The 18,515-nt window shown below is 42.3% G+C and overlaps 2 protein-coding genes across 4 annotated transcripts in view; one reads left to right on the top strand and one right to left on the bottom strand.

Moving 5' to 3' along the window:
- The window catches only part of PTPRN2 (protein tyrosine phosphatase receptor type N2), a 621,494-nt gene that overhangs the window by 140,272 nt on the left and 462,707 nt on the right, over positions 1-18,515 (bottom strand). The window lies entirely within an intron of this gene.
- On the top strand, positions 339-1,577 carry LOC149917579 (uncharacterized). The gene has a single exon (XM_090142160.1). The coding sequence runs from the start codon at positions 396-398 to the stop codon at positions 1,470-1,472; it is 1,077 nt and encodes a 358-aa protein (XP_089998286.1). The 5' UTR covers positions 339-395; the 3' UTR covers positions 1,473-1,577.

Raw genomic sequence — 18,515 nt, 5'->3', positions numbered from 1 at the left:
TTTAAAAGGCTTCCTTTAAATCAAAATCACTCAGTGCATGGTGCTCGGTACTGTTATCCTCCTTTCTTCAGAGAGCGTGCCTGCTTTTGATCCTTTATTCCTGACTTCTTCCCAGCACTGATTTTTTTTGTCAATTTGGAAGCTGTGCCTTGTGTTAATATTTAGATGGCATATTTTGATGGTTTTCCTTTAGTGTTTTTTAAAAATATCTCTTTCAATATTGGTGCTGATAAAGGTTAATGAAGCTCAAGGATAATGTAATTGAGGGTTCTGTTTGCCTTACCCACTGCCCACTGTTATTTGAATATACTGTGGTACTGCAGATGGCCTTGTCCTTGTCTTTGTTCAGGTGATCAGCTCTCCTACTGACAGACCTTGAGACCGCAGGTTCAAACATGGTCTCTACCAGGCGGCGGGCTTCCCCCAAGAGGACTGTGGCGACCCAGACAGAGGGCCTGCCAAGAAATGTAGCAGTTCAGGTCTCTGGCTGTAGGGAGTGCCTGAGCCTGCTGCTGCCAGGGGAGAATGGGAAGGATGCCACTTGTGCAAGGTGCGAGCAGGTGGACGAGCTTCTCAGCCTGGTGGTGGAGCTTAGGGAGGAGGTAGGGAGATTAAGAGCCATCAGAGAGTGCGAGCGGGAGATAGACTGGTGGTGTGACTCTCTGCGTGAAAGACAGAGAGATTGCACCCCCCAAACAGCAGTGGACCCTCTCCCTTGCCACGATCGAAATGAGAGAGCTAATTTGAGGGCAGAGGAGGAATGGCATCAGGTCCCAGCTCGGCGATGCGGGCGACCCCCATCCCGACCTACCTCGGTTCCCCAGGTGCCTCTATGTAATAGGTTTGAAGCCCTGAAACTGGAGGGTGCGGTGGTTGAGGGTGAAGTGGGAGAACTGCCTCCAAGTGTTCCCAAGAGGAGGCATCCAGCTCCACGCTTAATAACTGCCTCCTCCAGAAAAGAAAGGAGGGTAATAGTCATAGGAGACTCCCTTCTAGAAGGAACAGAAGGCCCAATATGTCGGCCTGCCCCCACCCGCAGGGAAGTGTGCTGCCTCCCTGGGGCCCGAGTCAGGGATATTTCCAGGAAACTTCCTAGTTTGATTCGCAACTCCGATTATTATCCCTTATTGATAGTCCAGGCTGGCAGTGATGAGGTCACTGACGGAAGCCTGAGAACTATGAAAAATGACTTCAGGAGACTGGGGAGGTTAGTTGAAGGAACAGGCGTACAGGTAGTATTTGCCTGTATTCCTACAGTGGCAGGGAAGGACGCTGAGACGACCAGAAGAACACACCTTATAAACACATGGCTGAAAGGATGGTGCAAAAGTAAGAATTTTGGGTTCTTTGATCATGGGGCGGTCTACTCGGCTCCTGGCCTGGGGTCTGCTGATGGGTCTCACCTGTCTCGAAGGGGGAAACGGATCCTTGCCCAAGAGCTGGCAGGACTTGTAGAGAGGGCTTTAAACTAGATATGAAGGGGGTAGGGGATAAAACCAGGCCTGCTAGAGATGAGCCTGGGGGAGCGGCAATGGGATTAGGGATGAGGCGAGGGGCTCGGCTGAAGTGCATCTACACCAATGCACGCAGCATGGGCAACAAACAAGAAGAGTTGGAAGCCATGGTGCGGCAGGCAAACTATGACCTAGTCGCCATTACGGAAACATGGTGGGACTGCTCCCATGACTGGAGTGCTGCAATGGATGGCTACAAGCTCTTCAGGAAGGATAGGCAAGAAAGAAGGGGTGGTGGTGTGGCTCTGTATGTTAGGGAGTGTTTTGATGTTACTGAGCTTGTGGCTGGGGATGATAAGGTTGAATCCCTATGGGTAAAGATCAGGGGAAGGGCTGACAAGGCAGATGTATTGGTGGGTGTCTGCTATAGACCGCCGAACCAGGATGAGGAGACAGATGAGGTGTTCTATGAGCAGCTGGCAGAAGCTGCGAGGTCGCCAGCCCTTGTCCTCATGGGGGACTTCAACTTCCCTGACATATGCTGGGAATTCAACGCAGCGCAGAAGAAGCAGTCTAGGAGGTTTCTGGAGTGTATAGAGGATAACTTTCTGATGCAGCTGGTGAGAGAGCCTACGAGAGGAGCTGCCCCGCTAGACCTGCTGTTCACAAACAGAGAAGGTCTGGTGGAAGATGTGGAGGTTGGGGGCTGTCTTGGACAGAGTGACCATGAGATGGTAGAGTTCTCAATTCTTGGTGGAGCCAGGAGGAAGAACAGCAAAACTGTTACCTTGGACTTCCGGAGGGCGGACTTTGAACTGTTTAGAAGACTAGTAGGGGGAGTCCCCTGGGATTCAGTCTTAGAGGGTAAAGGGGTCCAAGACAACTGGTTGCTCTTCAAGAAGGTAGTCTTACAGGCGCAGGAGCGGGCTGTCCCCCTGAGCTGCAAAATGAGCCGGCGGGGAAGGAGACCGGCGTGGATGAATAAGCAACTATTCTTGAAGCTCCGGGAGAAAAAGAGAATCTACCTCCTGTGGAAGAAGGGACGGGCAACTCAGAAAGAATACAGAGAAGTTGTTAAGATATGCAGGGAGAAAATCAGAAAGGCGAAAGCCCAGCTCGAGCTCGACCTGGCCACTGGAATAAAAAGAAACAAGAAATCCTTTTACAAATATATCAACAGTAAGAGGAGGACTAAGGAGAATCTCCATTCTTTACTGGATGAAGCCGGGAATGTGACTACTGAGGATAAAGAAAAGGCAGAGGTCCTGAATGCCTTCTTTACGTCTGTCTTTAAAGGTCAGACCAGTTATCCTCAGGATATTCCACTTTTCGACCAGGTGGTCTCGGCTGGAGACCAGACTAAACCACCCATGATTCAGAAGGAAACGGTCAGAGACCTTCTACTCCAACTGGACTGTCACAAGTCCATGGGGCCGGATGAGATTCACCCGAGAGTGCTGAGGGAACTGGCGGAGGTGATAGCCGAGCCGCTTTCCATCATCTATCAGCGCTCCTTGTTGACTGGTGAGGTACCAGAAGACTGGAGGCTTGCCAATGTGACTCCCATCTACAAGAAGGGCTGTAAGGAGGACCCGGGGAACTACAGGCCTGTTAGCCTGACCTCGGTGCCAGGGAAGGTTATGGAGCAGATTGTCTTGAGGGAGATCACGCGGCAAGTGCGGGACAACTGGAGCATCAGGTCTAGCCAGCATGGGTTCACGAAGGGTAGGTCCTGCTTGACCAACCTGATCTCCTTCTATGATCTAGTGACCCGCCTGGTGGATGAGGGAAAGGCTGTTGATGTAGTCTACCTAGACTTCAGCAAGGCCTTTGACACTGTCTCCCACAGTATTCTCCTGCAGAAGCTGGCAGCCCGTGGCTTGGACAGGTACACTCTTGGCTGGGTAAGGAACTGGCTGGAGGGTCGAGCCCAGAGAGTGGTGGTCAATGGAGCTAAATCCAGCTGGCGACCGGTCACGAGTGGTGTTCCCCAGGGGTCGGTGCTGGGGCCTGTCCTTTTCAATATTTTTATTGATGACCTGGATGAGGGCATTGAGTGCACCCTCAGTAAGTTTGCAGATGACACCAAGTTGGCTGGAAGTGTCGATCTGCCTGGGGGTAGCGAGGCCCTACAGAGAGATCTGGACAGGCTGGAGAGCTGGGCTGAAGCCAATGGGATGAGGTTTAATAAGACCAAATGCCGGGTTCTACACTTTGGCCACAGCAACCCCAAGCAACGCTACAGGCTTGGGGTGGAATGGCTTGAAGACTGTGTAGAGGAAATGGACCTGGGGGTGTTGGTTGACGCTCGGCTAAACATGAGCCAGCAGTGTGCCCGGGTGGCCAAGAAGGCCAATGGCATTCTGGCTTGTATCAGAAGCAGTGTGACCAGCAGGAGTAGGGAAGTAATTGTTCCCCTGTACTCAGCTCTGGTGAGGCCGCACCTTGAGTACTGTGTCCAGTTCTGGGCCCCTCACTGCAAGAAAGACATTGAGGCCCTGGAGCGTGTTCAAAGAAGGGCAACAAAGCTGGTGAGGGGTCTGGAGCACAGGCCTTATGAGGAGCGGCTGAGGGAGCTGGGATTGTTCAGTCTGGAGAAGAGGAGGCTCAGGGGAGACCTTATTGCTCTCTATAACTACCTGAAGGGAGGTTGTAACGAGCTGGGGGTCGGCCTCTTCTCTCGTGTAACTGGTGATAGGACTAGAGGGAATGGTTTCAAGCTTCGCCAGGGAAGATTCAGGCTGGATATTAGGAAATACTACTTCTCTGAAAGGGTGGTCAGGCACTGGAATGGGCTGCCCAGGGAGGTGGTGGAGTCACCGACCCTGGAGGTGTTCAAAGAACGTTTGGATGTTGTGTTGAGGGATATGGTTTAATGAGAACCATTGGTGACAGGTGGATGGTTGGACTGGATGATCTTATAGGTCTTTTCCAACCTTAGTGATTCTGTGATTCTGTGATTCTGTGACCAGAAACCTCATTTAGGTTTTATCAACCTCTGCGTCCACACAGGTATCAAGCTTGGTCCATTCTACTACATAATAAGACCCAAACTCATCAAGGTCAAGGAATAACTTAAGGAATAAGGATCAAGTTCCCCTTCAGTAAGCAGAGATCTCTGTCTCTCATGTTAGAAGCCAAGGGAATTACAGTCTTGCTGTCATAAGGCATTTCTGTCATGTTCATTCTGCAGAAAGACCACCATTCAGGATTTAGGAGTCATATCAGCTGTTTCCAAACAGCATTCAATACTATTTGGACACCATTTCATGTAATACCTTTCCCTAATGGTTAAATTGTCTTTTTTCATCTAGTTAGAAGAGTGACAACGAGGTTGGAGATACTGAGCCAATTCAAAGATGCAAAAGTAAAGAGCCAAAAAGTAAAGAAATCTTTCTTTGGCTGAATTATAACTTCTGTGCATCTATATATATAAACTTCTCTTATATATATAATAAAATCTATTTTAAATAAACTTTTGCATTACACTCACTTGCAGAGTGAGAGAACTCTCTGTTAAGAAGCAATGGAGAACTCTGAGAAAGAGTAATTGGAAATGTGTCTTTCTGCAGCTCCTATTCACTGCTGGTGTTCAGCAATAAAAAGAGAATTGCAACCATGAATCACTAACACTGCCGTGCTGTCTTAATACTGCCTTTCAACAACTGAAGTGACAAATACCATTTAGACAAGGAGAAACCCTTATATATCTGATACACCTCCAAATGCTCTGTGATTAATGTTTTTTTTTTTTTCTTAAAAAGAAAAAAACCCCAAACAAACAGCGCTTGAATAAAAAATCCCACATCCAACAATGTAGGCTGCTAAAACTCTGATGGAATGAGGCCATTGGTAAGCAACAGTGCAACTTTACATAGAAAAAACCCCAAACACTTTACCAAAGCTATCAAAAGAGCTATTCTTTTAGTTAGTTTTCGAGTAAATAAAACAACACTTACTCCTTTAAGTGATTTGATTGCATTAAATGATTCATTTGCATTTAGTTGTCTAATCCCAGGGAGGTTATTGTGCTGCAGCATACTCACACATTCAATCAGACCATTCTTTAAAGCCAAGTGCTGTGGCTTCTAAAGTGGAAGCGTGGATGCTGGATTTCAGCAGAGTTGGAATCCACTACATAAATTAGTTTGCTATTCTGTATTGTCCCTATCATGTTTGCTTGTTTAAACAACACCGATCTTTCAGCAGTGGGAAATGGGTGGCCCCGCGGAGCAGGAAGGATTCCTGACGTGCCACGTGGCCCCTCAGGAATCACTAAGGGATGTGTTTGCAAAAGCACTGGTGGCTGTGCTGTTCTTGCTGCTTCTTGAACTGCTTCCATAAGCCTCTTTGGGATTATGGTCCTATAACGCTTAGCTGGAAGGCAGTTTGAGCTTCAGGAGTGGACCCCTCCGCAAAGTCAACATGCCCTTCATACCTCAGCTTGGGGCTTGAGTTTTTCCACTAGGTTGCTATCGTGGCCGCTTCTGCCTATGTCCTTTTGCTGCTTCTTTTGCCCTTGCACTGGTCCTCATCCAGATTACAGAACTGAACTGGTAAAAGACTATAAAAATAAGTAAGATCTGATTTTCACCATTTCATGCTCCGAAGTGGCCCACCATGGGTGAATACTGGTTTAATGCAAGGAAAAGAGTGCTAGCACATGGCTACCACTGGGGTAGGACAAAAAAGAGTTTTTGGCAACTGTTTAACTGTATTGTTAAACCACACTCTCACTTTATCCATCAATAAATAGGAGTAAAGGTCCTTCCCCACACACAATGCTTTAGGAGCTGTGGTTGTAAAAGACACTTACGTAAGTGCTAATGCACTTGGAATTTAGGCAGGGGCAGTGGGGGTGGGAGATGAGACAGCCATTACATAACATAATCCACCACAGATTTACCTCTTGACCAGGACAAACTGGCTGTCTCAGAAACTAGCAGTTAAACAAACACCAAATCTGTAAAACCTACTCAGAATTTGTACAAAGTATTGTTGTTTTGTTATTGTTATTTTTCTTGATTGCGTTTATTCTGCTTAGAAGAAATAAAACACAGGCGCTCTTTCCTTTAATTGCTGGGCCTATTCTTTAGTAAACAATGAAAAGTGATTAGAGATGTTTTTTGGCATGCACAGTCCAAAACCACCTAGTGAGAGTTCAAAGAACAAAGCAAATGCTTATTGGAAGAAATTACTCAGCTAACTAAACTTGTATATCTGAGTCAGACATTTTTTCAGCATCTTTACCCCATTTATCAACGCACAATTACTGTCACTATTGAGTTGTGTCATTAGGCATAAGGTTACAAGTGCCAGTCGGAATAAAAAAATCGCAGTAATGTTGGCATAATTTTTCATTATCATCTTCATTAACCACAGCTAGTGGGAGTAAGAGTTTATCCTTGCTGTTGTCATTGTCATGACAACGCTTCCAAAGCTTGTCTGCCGAGAGTCCACCAGATACAAAAAACTGAATGTCCTCATTATTCCGCTTCTCACACTCTCACCCATGCCAAGGGTGATCCAAGATGCACAGGGCCCTTGATTTATCCCCTGTGATTTCTCTTGACAGCCTGGTATGGTGTCTCAGCTTAAGGCAATCGGTCTGATTTCACAGTTTAATTACTGCTAATCTGAAGGAGCGTGGCCAATGCTAATGAGCCAGCAGCAATCAAAGCAATAATGGCTAAACTCACCCTGTTTCATTCTTCTCTTTTTATTAAACTACCCCTGCCCTGAAATCAGCAAATAATTTCTTCCTCGTCACACAACTGCACTGAGAGAACAGACAAGTCTGATGTACAATTTGGTGTTATTCTAAAAGAAGACTGCAAGATTCCTTTATATTTTGCACTTAAAACCCTGTTTAATGTTAATTTGTAAGCAGCTTTGATTCAGTAAAAGAATCAATAGCTGTAAGAATCACTAGGACTTGTTAGCAGATCACTACTATCTTGACCACAGAGCATCCAGATGGGTTGGGATCCTTGGGATGGAGGCCTCCTAGATTTTTGCAGCTGGTCATCACTAAATCATGCAGCAAATAAACATACATATGACAGCCATGCTGAACAGAACCTAGAGTAAAGGCCCAGAAAGGGCTTTACTGCAAAAGGAGCCAGTTATAAAACTGGGTAACAACCTACCCAAGTAGCGCCCTCAGCCATCATCATCTAGAAGTGGTGACCTGCACATACTCCACTTTCCTGAGCTTTCTCTCCCTCTGTTGAAATAGATGAAGAAAAGCCTGAAAAAAAAATGATTAGGACTGATTCCTGTCATTCGCATTGGCACAAATATCATTCACAAGATCCAGGCCACATGTCCATTTCTCTGCACATCCACCAGCTACCACTTCCTTCAGATAAAGTTTCATTTGCCTTTTTCTTCAGCAAGCGGAGGGTCTGCTCTAAAATATTTACCAAACATCCCTGGGATGAGTCGATCAATGTATAAAACCTTTTACCAGTTATTGTTTAAACAAAAAGAAAGTCACACATTACAAACAAGGGCCCCAACGTCCTTGTAAATCCTAGCCATTTCGGGCAACCCTTATAGAGCTGTTTCATATTTACTCTGGTGAGCCATAAGCAGACTCTGGCCCATCTTAAATTAAGCAGAAAAGCTGTGCTTTAGTGCCACTATGGGTAATTTATGATATATAAATAGGAGGTTAGGCAATATTTTGCTTGTTAAATGACACAAGGGAAAGAATGATAGAGAAATCAGCTATAAATAAAAGCCTTTTGAGCAAATTCTGAAGAATGTGAGCTGCTCATCTGGTGCGTGTCTCAGGTTTATCTGTCATTAAGCCACATTGGGTGGTGTTCAGTCAACCAGAGGGAAAACAGATCTTAAGAACTTTGTGGACATCCAGGAATACCTGACCAGAGTGGAAATAACTTGCCGTCTTTGCAGATAAAAGGTGTTTAATAAAACAATAAATATTAGAACGTACCATTTGCTTTTTACAGCAGTATCATTCAAATGTGCTGTATAGCAAGGCAATATCACTAAACCATTTTCCCTCATTCATTCCTTCAAGACCTGTGTTTTCATTGATCATTTTTACATTCACAATATTGCATTAAAAATATAAAAGACCAGGCTGCAATACTATAGTTATGATGCTATTTTGCAGTGCTTTCAAACTTGTTTTACCTGTTTTCTTTTCTCAGTATCTGTACATGAAAAACAATGCTATGGGTACTTAGGGCGTATTTCCATAAGATATATGAGAGTGTGTCACAAGAGGTGAACATCTTTCTAATAATATTTTGTACTTCATCATAGCACTGTCAGGAGATGCCAATGGAGACTCTAAGTCATTTTAAAGAACCACTTCATTTACAGGGAAGGAGTTCACTCCTAATTAAGTTGGAAAGCCTCTGGGGCTTTCCCCAGCCTTTGCAATTCTGATTTCCTTGGAGAACTCATGGTAAATCTAAGAGATTCAGAGATTTCAGTGTGATTAAGGCCCTGTTGACAAAGACATTAAAACGCCGCTAGTCAGACTATGCCATAAACCACACACAAAAATCCCTGTCCACAATAGCACCAGAAACTTGAAAAAGAAGTCTGCTGGTAAGACAGTAAGGTGGCATAACTAAGAGGCACAAGTGGTAATAAAGAAAAGAATTAGGAAAAATTTGGATTAAAATTGTAAAAAAACTAAAAAAAAACACCAAAACACCACCAACAACAAAAACATGCAACTATAAAATGGAACTGAATAACTTGAATCCCACTTAAACTGCTATATTAGCTCTTTCTGAGTGGGCTGTACATATAGAGGCATTCCAACATGGAAGGCAAAGAAATATCCTCTCTCAGTTATAGTATGTGAATTGAAATATCTACTCTCACAGTTTTTCCCCTTTTATTAAATATCCATCAGGAGGTCTAGGTTGATAAGATGTTATCATTCAAGAGCAAGTAGCAGACACAGGGATTTTGGCAAAATTGAGGCCTTATAAATTTGGGTCAAAGAGAGTGAGTTACACTGAAAAGCTGTAATAGCTCAAGGAACTAACTTCATGTTTTCTTGAATAATGGAAAGTAGCACAGCCATTGCATAATCCCTCTCTTCCTGCAAATGGGAACTGACAGCACAAGTGTAAAGGTTTTTTTGTCACTCAAGTGCTACAGTCATCAAGTAAGAGATGTCATTAACAAATGTAGGGTATTTTAGAGAAATGTGGTGTGATGGATTCCATGACAAAGGAAACACAATAATGTGCAAAGACATCTAAAACACAGTGCAGGGACATAGTAGCTGCATGGAAGCAATACAAAGAAAGAACAGAATAGTAAGAAAACGGAGCTGATTTCCTTCTGAGTGATCTTTCTTCTAGCACTGACTAGCAGTGGATCTGGCATCCTGGTACTCTCCCTCAAAGAGGAATCTCAGATGATCTTCAAGTGGCTAGACTCAATGCTATTAAGAACATGCTTCCTGCATAGTTTGAACTGTCTCAATTTTTAAGCTATACAAAAGCAATTGCCTGCTATTACTCTAAAAGAATGTTGCTGCTGAGGGCTTTTTTTTTTCTTGGTGGTTGGTTTTTTTTTTTTTTTTTTTTTTTTTTTTTTTGCAGAACAGCAGCAGAGAGCACTGGCAGGTCACCACTGTGGAATGAAGGAAATCTGAGGAATCACATGGAAGAAACAGAAAAAGATCATGTTTGACGCAAATACAAAGAGAGAAAACCAAAATGAATAAAATTGAAGAGACCTTCAAAAAGAAAGAAATGTCAGAAGCAAAGGAAAATAATAAAAAAAGCAAACTTGGTTTGTTTAGCAACCAAGACTAATTCTCCTTCCTGTTAGAAAAGACCTTCATAGATCAAAGTATTAGAGCGCTCTGAATTCCACTTGGGCAACCAGCGATATCCTGATTAGATTTGTATTTAAACAGAATTCTCATACATTTCAATTATTAGAATCATTGGAGCCAAGTGCTCTTTCAAGTTAAACCTAAATTATCCTCTCTCTAACAGAAAGTGAAAAGGCATACAATATTGATACCAAACATTGTTCTGTAGAGCCATATATACTTTTAGCAGTCACGAGCATAAATGGAAGCACTCAGTATTCATATACTTTCACTGGTTAGTCGAATACTTGCTACAGCACAAAAAAAAAAAAAACAAAAAAACCCACACCCTAGCACATTTCTGGCTATTAATTGCTAAAATATTGAAAGTACAGTCTTTTAGGCTACTCTTCAAAATTATTCTAAAGAATAATTATCCCTGTGAGCTCAAAGAAACAAAAAGAGAAGAGAAAGAAAAAAAGATGCTATAAAAGGGATAGAGATACGTATGTTCTAAAAGTAAGTGCCCTTGGTGGAAAGTCAGATGTATCCCAAAAGCAGAGGCTTCTTTAGGTTATGCTGTCTGTTAATTTGTACATTTGACAATCCCTAGTAGTGAAAGAAATTAAGAGATCTATTGAAACAGCCCTGGAAAATGTGCTTATTCAATGCTATTAAAAAATAATGGGTAATACCACCCGAACATAACATAGAGGTCTGGAAGGTATCTCTAAAGGAGTTATGGGAGCCAATGAGAATTCTAGTCTTACTGTAATGCACAAGAATTTGGGCAAAACATTATTCCTTTAAAACTGAACAAATTTTGTAAATAACTGCTTCTCAGATTCAACATCAGCATTTTGAAACCAGGATGACAAAGACCCTCACATTTTTTGTAATGCATTTTCATTTCTAGAGTATCACCAGTGCTACATAAAGATTACCAATTTTTAATCTTCTACTCTGATTCTCTTACAGCACTGTATGAAGCTTAATGTCTCAACTTTTCCTTCTTGCTGTTCAGTATGCCCTATGGGGGTAATGCTGTTCCTATGGCTTATGCAGTCTGTAAAATTTTAATGTGTGCACGGGATAAGGGGAGAATTCAAAAACACAGGAGATTTTCAGTGAATAATCTCAGATTCAGAGAACCACCTCCCTACTCCTACTTCCCAGACTTTTACCACCAGAAAAGATGATTCCAAATCACAGAATCAGAGGGGTTGGAAGAGTCCTCTGAAGATCAGGACTTCTTTGTGGCATCCCTGCATGCCCTCATAACATTTCTATATTCCTCCCAAGCAGCTGGACCTCCATAGACTTCCATTTGAGCTCCCTTCTCATTATGATACAGCAGAAGTGTGAGCTTCATCAGTGTTTGTTCCTGTCTTGAACCTGTGACCAACCCCATCCTACTGAAAACAGCCTCTTTGTCCTCACTGCATTTTCTCAGTTTCCTTCCATAATATCTGTCCAACCTCCTACTTCTACTCTCAGATAATTTCCTTACTTTAGCAGCAATTTTATCCAAAAGATGACATCTCGTTTGCAGAAGGCAAAAGAATGTAAAAAATGCTTAAAATATCATGGAAGTATGAAATTTTTTTTATGCATCTCTCCCTCAGTGTCTTCCTGTGAGTCCCAGCTTCTCTGTTGTATTAAACGCAGTTACCTGGACAAGCTTTTCTCCTACCTTATAAGAAACCTATTTCTCTCCCTAAAAATGAGAATACATAACAATAATAATTAAAGAACAAAGAATGTTGCAACCTTTCCCTTAGCCTGATGAAAATCCTAGTGGAACAAACCTATCATTTATCTCTAAACTCATCAACAATGATCTGAATTGTGCTTTTCTCTTGTTTGGTAGTTGAAATAATTTCAGAAAAGTGTTAGGTGTACACCTGCTGTTTTCACCAAGTAATTCCTCCAGAAGGTAGGAAAACCCTATTCCTATTTTCAGTTCTCTTATGCAGAAAAATAAACAGAAACTGTAGTAGGAATTCACCAGTCAGGTTCAAGTCTAATGTAAAATGTCTGGGCTGGAAAAGTAATTCAAATGTACAGCAGAAAAAAAAAATAAAAAATCAGAAGTGACTTTAATATGGCAGATCTTGCTAATCCGTCCCTTCTCTTGTGTGTAGAAATTATCATTTTATTTCTTTGAAAGGCTCAGTTCATCTAACTAGCTCATATGCCTAACAGTCACTGTGTCTAGCTATCAGTATCAATATTTATACTGCACTGCATCCTGTGTTCTCATGGGACATTGTCATGGTGCAAATTAAATGTCTGTTACCCTCTTCTACTTCATCAGGTAAAGTCCCAGAGTCACAACTTCACTCTGTTTTTTTGTCACTGAGAAGATAAAGCATCCAAGAGGTTTTTTTTTTTTTTTTTTTACTGGATAGAAATGGGGTCATCACCATTAAAGGTGATAACAACTCAAGATGGCTGTACAGAATCTCTGCAGAGTTGGAAATGGAACACTGACAAGCCCAGATGTTAATTGTTTTGGGTTATTCATAGTCATTCTGCATTGCACTTCTCTCTTTTAAAACATTTCCATACCAATCAGTAGCAATGCTCTCCAGAAATGGTGTCTGCAGTCTTCATCCCATCCCTGCAGCAATATTCAGTATTCTCACTGAGGGACTTTTAGGGTGTCACTAGCTGCAGGTGTCCACTTCTACACAGTCCACAACTGAGGTTGGTGTGAGATTTCCACTCCTTTTAGCAGCCCCAAGCTCAGCAGACTGCCATGTGTAGGTAGCAAGCTACAGAAGTGACAAAAACCAGGAATGGTCTCTCCTGAAACCATTAAGAAAACACACACACCACAGAAGCACTGCACTGTTAGGCAAAAGGCACTAAAAAGTTACGAATAAATCCTTCCCAAAGGATTATATAAATATTAGGTTTTGATATATCATAACATGTATTATATGTTGATATAATATGGATATAAACAAAGCAAAGTTGTGAAAAAATCAGATTTCCTTAATTCTAAGCAGCCTTATCACTTCATTGGAAGAAATGCACTTCAAACCATTTTGACTCCACCTAGTATTTCACTCTCTGGTATTAGAGGTACTGTACCATCCTTTACAGTAATCTCTGTAGGACAGGAAGGAAAACAAACACCCACCTTTCATTTCCAATTATTTTTAGTAGCACACATGAATCATCTTTGTCAACATAACCCAAAGGATATTGAAAGCCATTGGAAAAAGTAGCACAGGTTACTCTTTTCATCACATCATTAAGCATGTCCACAATTCTTTAAATCATGTTCTGTCAAATATTTTTGGATAAAATGTTATTAAGCTTCTTAACCATGTTCTTCAAATAAGAACACGTATGATTTTTCTGCAATACATTATTTATAGACAGGAAAAAAAAACAGACACAAGCAATCTTCAGGCTCCCAGTTTGATAACTTCACATAATTCAGTAAAGAACCAGAGATGCAACAGATCTACACATTTAAAGCAGCCTTAGTGATTCTGGAGAAAGATTGTTGTGAAGCACCAAAATGAATGTATTAGTCAGCCATTATTTTAAAAGCCTGAACTGCAAAGAGACTGGGGAAAGGGGTAGGGAAAAAAAAGAAAGAAAAAGCATTTATCCAAACATTTAGTCTTACTGGAGGCTTAGACAGCCTGCTGAGCTCTTGGTCAGAGCCACAAAGGGATTCAGACACGTAGCTCTTTTGGGGATATGCAGCTCATAATCCCAAGGGGACTTCAAGGCTTAAAAGCCTTGGAGAATGTGGATCTTTGTGCTCTGCTCTTTCCCAGCTGTGCTGAAACAGCAACAGCATTGGATAGTAGTGAGCATTTGCACTAAACAACATTGTGTTATGCTAATATATAGCATTTTTACATACATACCTCCCTCCTTTGAGGTCCTCCTTAGCAGTGGAAGAGGTAATATCATCCAAACTGGACAATGAGTGACTCATGACTGTGATGAAAACAGCCTGCTTCTCTCATTTTAGACCATCTTCTGACTCAATCTTGTCAGTTAATACTTAATTTGCCTCCTCATTATCTTTTCAACCATAAAAGATGATTTTTTTGCTACTTAAATAAAAACTAAGGAGATGACCGAACATCCCCTGCAGATACAAAGCTCTGTGGTTTAAAATGTGTTTATTATTTCCTCTGCTTTAAAAAAATAAAAGCCTCTCTGACTGTCAAGTCAGCAGACCACACCACGTGGACATTTCTCATTCATCCTAAGGCAAAGGTACCTGGGTTATCACATTAAGCGAGTCCTCCCTCAAAGAAAATCAGCTTTAGGATTGGAACCCTTGCTATTCACTACTTGAGCCAGTTTAACTCCTCTTTAGTTAGGCATAAAGATATGTGTACCTCAAGATGTCTTCCAGAAAGTCTAAAAGAAAGAGTCAAAGGGACCGTGACAGAAAGAAAACCCAAAGTGGGAAGCCAGAAGGATGATGAGGTAGGGTTTGTGTTTCCTGAGATTAACCAGCAGCACACACAGGAGCAGGTGTGAGTGTAGGGAAGACTCCCCAGGAGAGAATCTTTTCCCTTCAGAAAACTTAAGAATGTCTACAGTTGGAGTTTTGGGTTTCATTGGTCCATTCTCAGATATGTCAGATGTACAGAAGAACCAAGGAAAGCTGAAAATTCATGCTTACTAAAGCATCCTCACATAGCTGAAAGCTATAAAATTGTATTTTCTTAATGTAATCTTCTACCTCTGGTCAGTCAAAGACTGCGTTCTTCCTGAACTGAAAATTGTATCCAGATCACTGCATTTAATAACCTTTGGTGCATTTTTCTGTTCTGTATTTCCCTAATCATTTCTTAACCTCCTTCAAACACGCAGTATCCAAAATGTTTTGTGGTAATGAAATCTTCAATTTATCTTGCATTATGAAGAAAAAGTGCTTTTCAGCTGCTTGGTAATTCTTGCTCTGTGGTGATGAGGGATGATCATCTTTCCACATCCTCCAGATCACTGACAACTCTTACACATTTACACATCTTTGTTGTCTGTTGTATCACACACTTTACGAGTAGACCTCTTTCCCAGAATGAAAAGATTTTCTGCGGCTTTTCCTGGTAGAGAAACTTGATAACTCTGCTCAGGCTTCCATCTTTCAGTTCCATCACACCCTACTGGAGACAGGCTAACAAGAGCTGCACAGCATACAAAACACTCACACCACATGTTAGAGCCATGAAGGAATTCACTTTCCTACATTATTCCTTCCCTGGTAATTCCTTTTTTTTGTTTGATGAAGCTGCATTTTTACACTCTTCTGGGCTGTGTGCCAGCATGATGTGAGATGACGACATTTTTCGGTGTTGTTTTTCCAAGCCCTCACCTCTCTCCAATTAGCTGTCCTGTGGGATGGCTTTCTGGGAAAGAAACGGATCGGCCATGATGGAACAGTCACTGGCACTGGCACTCAAGCCAACCCTGCTATTGATTTCATCTGAAATCGAGTGTTGCTGTTCTGAAAAGTCCCTCTGGGAGAAGGTGGGTTGCACCACGGCTGAGTGGCTGCATTAGATGCCACACTATTCTAATGTAATTAGAAAACAGCTGTGAAGGAACAGCCAATTGTTTTTTGGCAGTCACGGCTAATTTTGCACCAATAGAAATGATGAATCAAATCCTGCAAGTTTACAATATCTGCTGAGAAAGTAATGGCAGAAGTCATGGTAATGATTTTAAATCTCGTTTATACCACATTGACCTGATGGAGTGGTCTCTCATCCCCTGGAAGACTCTGGTGTGAAGGAATTCCCACATGCTTCACCATAACACCCACTGGGATAGGGAGAGGAGAGCCAACATGTTGGGTATGGAAACCATGCAGCCACTGCTCAGCCACAGACTAAAAATACAACATTTTTCTTTCTTTCCAGAGTAGGAGCAATACCACTGAGCCATGCTTTATTCACCCCTCACTAATCAGAGATAAAAAACTAGCAAGAGAGTATAATACAACACGTCCAGTTCCTACTAGGTTTTCTCTGGCCACCATCCCCTGTCCATTCACTGTGTAATAATGAATCAGAAATACTCAGCCAGAACAGCGTTACTCCATTAAACACATTCCTTATACCAGTTCCCTTAACAAATAAAGACCCAGCTCCATTAAGGCTATCGAATATCAGCCTGTGAACTATCATCCACTGCTAAAATATGTGCAACTTTACTGTTTGAAATATGAAAATAATCTCTAGGGCCATATTTTCTTGCTTAGGCCCCCACAAGATCTTCCAAAATTACTGCATGTGTCAGCTGGGATTAGAAATACTTCTTAACAGGATAACTGCTAAAAGCATATTTTTGCATTTGTCTCAGTGCCCATTAACATGAACAAATTCAATCCAGTTGACAATATGTTCATGTAAGTGCTAACTTTGCAATAAATGTTAAAAACAATATTTCAAAATGGCCCTTTGCCCTCGTTCTGCCCCGAAAATAGCTACATGTCAGTCTTTAGAAGGCAGTATTTTTGGCCAGATAGCCAATAATTTTAATAGAATTAGCACGGGACAGAAATACCATCCAAAAATGGATTCATGTTTAATCTGGTAATCTGATCCCATATGGCACTATAAAGAGTGGGAGGAATTAGTGTTTGCTGCTTAAAGAAATTACCCAGAAAATGACTGCCAAAGATAGACCCAACAGCATCTCATCAGCACTCAGTGTCTAAAAGACAAACAGCACAGGAACAAGAGAAGTTAAAAGGTGAGCCAGCACAGAGAGACAAAATTTGTCCTGCATAACTGGGAGAGGGATAACAGTTGGATGACAAAGGCAACCTCACGGAGTACTGGACAGAATTGAAGAGGCATTAGAACATGTTGCACAGAAGGTTGGAAGGCAGTTTGAAAGCTGAATCTAACAATTCGCCAACCTCCACCCCTAAATTCCCATTCACCTTGTGCGTTATGAATGCATAAGAAAGCACAGATCATTCCCATATTTCTCTTTCATCATTCTGTACAGGAAGCAGAGGGACACCGGGATCACAGTGACCACTCTGGTTCCGACCCGGGGCTGTTTTTCTGGTGACAATCTCAGGGACCTTTTTCTGGGTCCCCGCCTGCCTCCTTCAGCCCTGCTGACCCATTTGTCTGCAGGGCCTCATGGTGAACTGGATCAGAAACTCATCTCACTGCTAATCCTGTTAAAGAATTAAAAAAGGACTGAGTGCGTTTTTAATTCAGCTGAGGTCACCCAGTTCAGCTGTGGTCCTGCAGAAAGTGGCGATGAGCCGCCTCTGGAGGGAACAGCTGGGGATGAATGGAATAAATAGATGGGGATGGAAAGGGGAGGAGAAGGAATGGCTCACGCTGTCTTTGGTGCTACAAGCAATGTCAGCAGAAATGCTGCCTCAGAGCTCCCAGGGTGGGCTGCTGCCAGGGTGTTAATATCTGTGAAAATACAGCACATAGGGTTTCTCTGCAAATAATAATTAAAAAAAAAGTAATGGTGACCAAAGAGGATAAAAATAGCTGAGAGATGAAATGTGATGGACATCCAAAGCACTTCAGATTCTGGGCAGGCATGTCAATAATGTAATGACACCTTTCTACATTCCTTCTATCAGGATGTGCAGCTTCCAAAACCTCTCTGCCCCACTCTGGAAAGCCTCCATTCATGACACTTGGCCTATCTGCCAGAATCCTGCAGGGCATCAAGAGCCCTTCTGGTTCACTGAAATTATGAAGCTGAAGGGCATCAAAATGATAGCCAGTGAAACTGCAGCTGAACCAAAGCAGGATTTAATCCTCGCAGGTTGCAAATCTATTTAGTGACATAGACGTGTAGCACAGGTTAAAAACTAGAAGAAAACTACTTTCCCCCTTCCACCTCCCTGGAAAGGGAAGTATTTAGCACAACAAAGTGCTTGCTGTAAAACGGAATAAGATGTGTCTGTTCCCATATGGAGATTACACAAACTATACCCCTAAAGAATTATTCTGTTGCTTACTCCTGGGGTAAGAGTGCAGGATTTATCTACAAAAGCAGCTCAGACCAGGGCAGTACAGTGGCTAATGAAAACCATGCCAATATGTGTCCAAATCCTTTTCTTTGTGTCATTGGTTCAAGCACACCAATTTGTGACAGAGCTACGAAATGAAAAATCACAGCCCAGTGCACAGAGATAATATAGACAATAACTAAGCTTTTGCTGCGTGCTTATGCACACATGCAACACCCAGCATTCAGCTCTTTGCTGCCTC

This window comes from Phasianus colchicus, chromosome 6 (assembly GCF_987193195.1).
Source record: "Phasianus colchicus chromosome 6, bPhaCol1.hap1.1, whole genome shotgun sequence".
In the NCBI taxonomy this organism is placed as follows: domain Eukaryota; kingdom Metazoa; phylum Chordata; class Aves; order Galliformes; family Phasianidae; genus Phasianus; species Phasianus colchicus.
The sequence above is the reverse complement of the archived record's forward strand: the minus strand, read 5'-3'. Positions and strand labels throughout refer to the sequence as shown.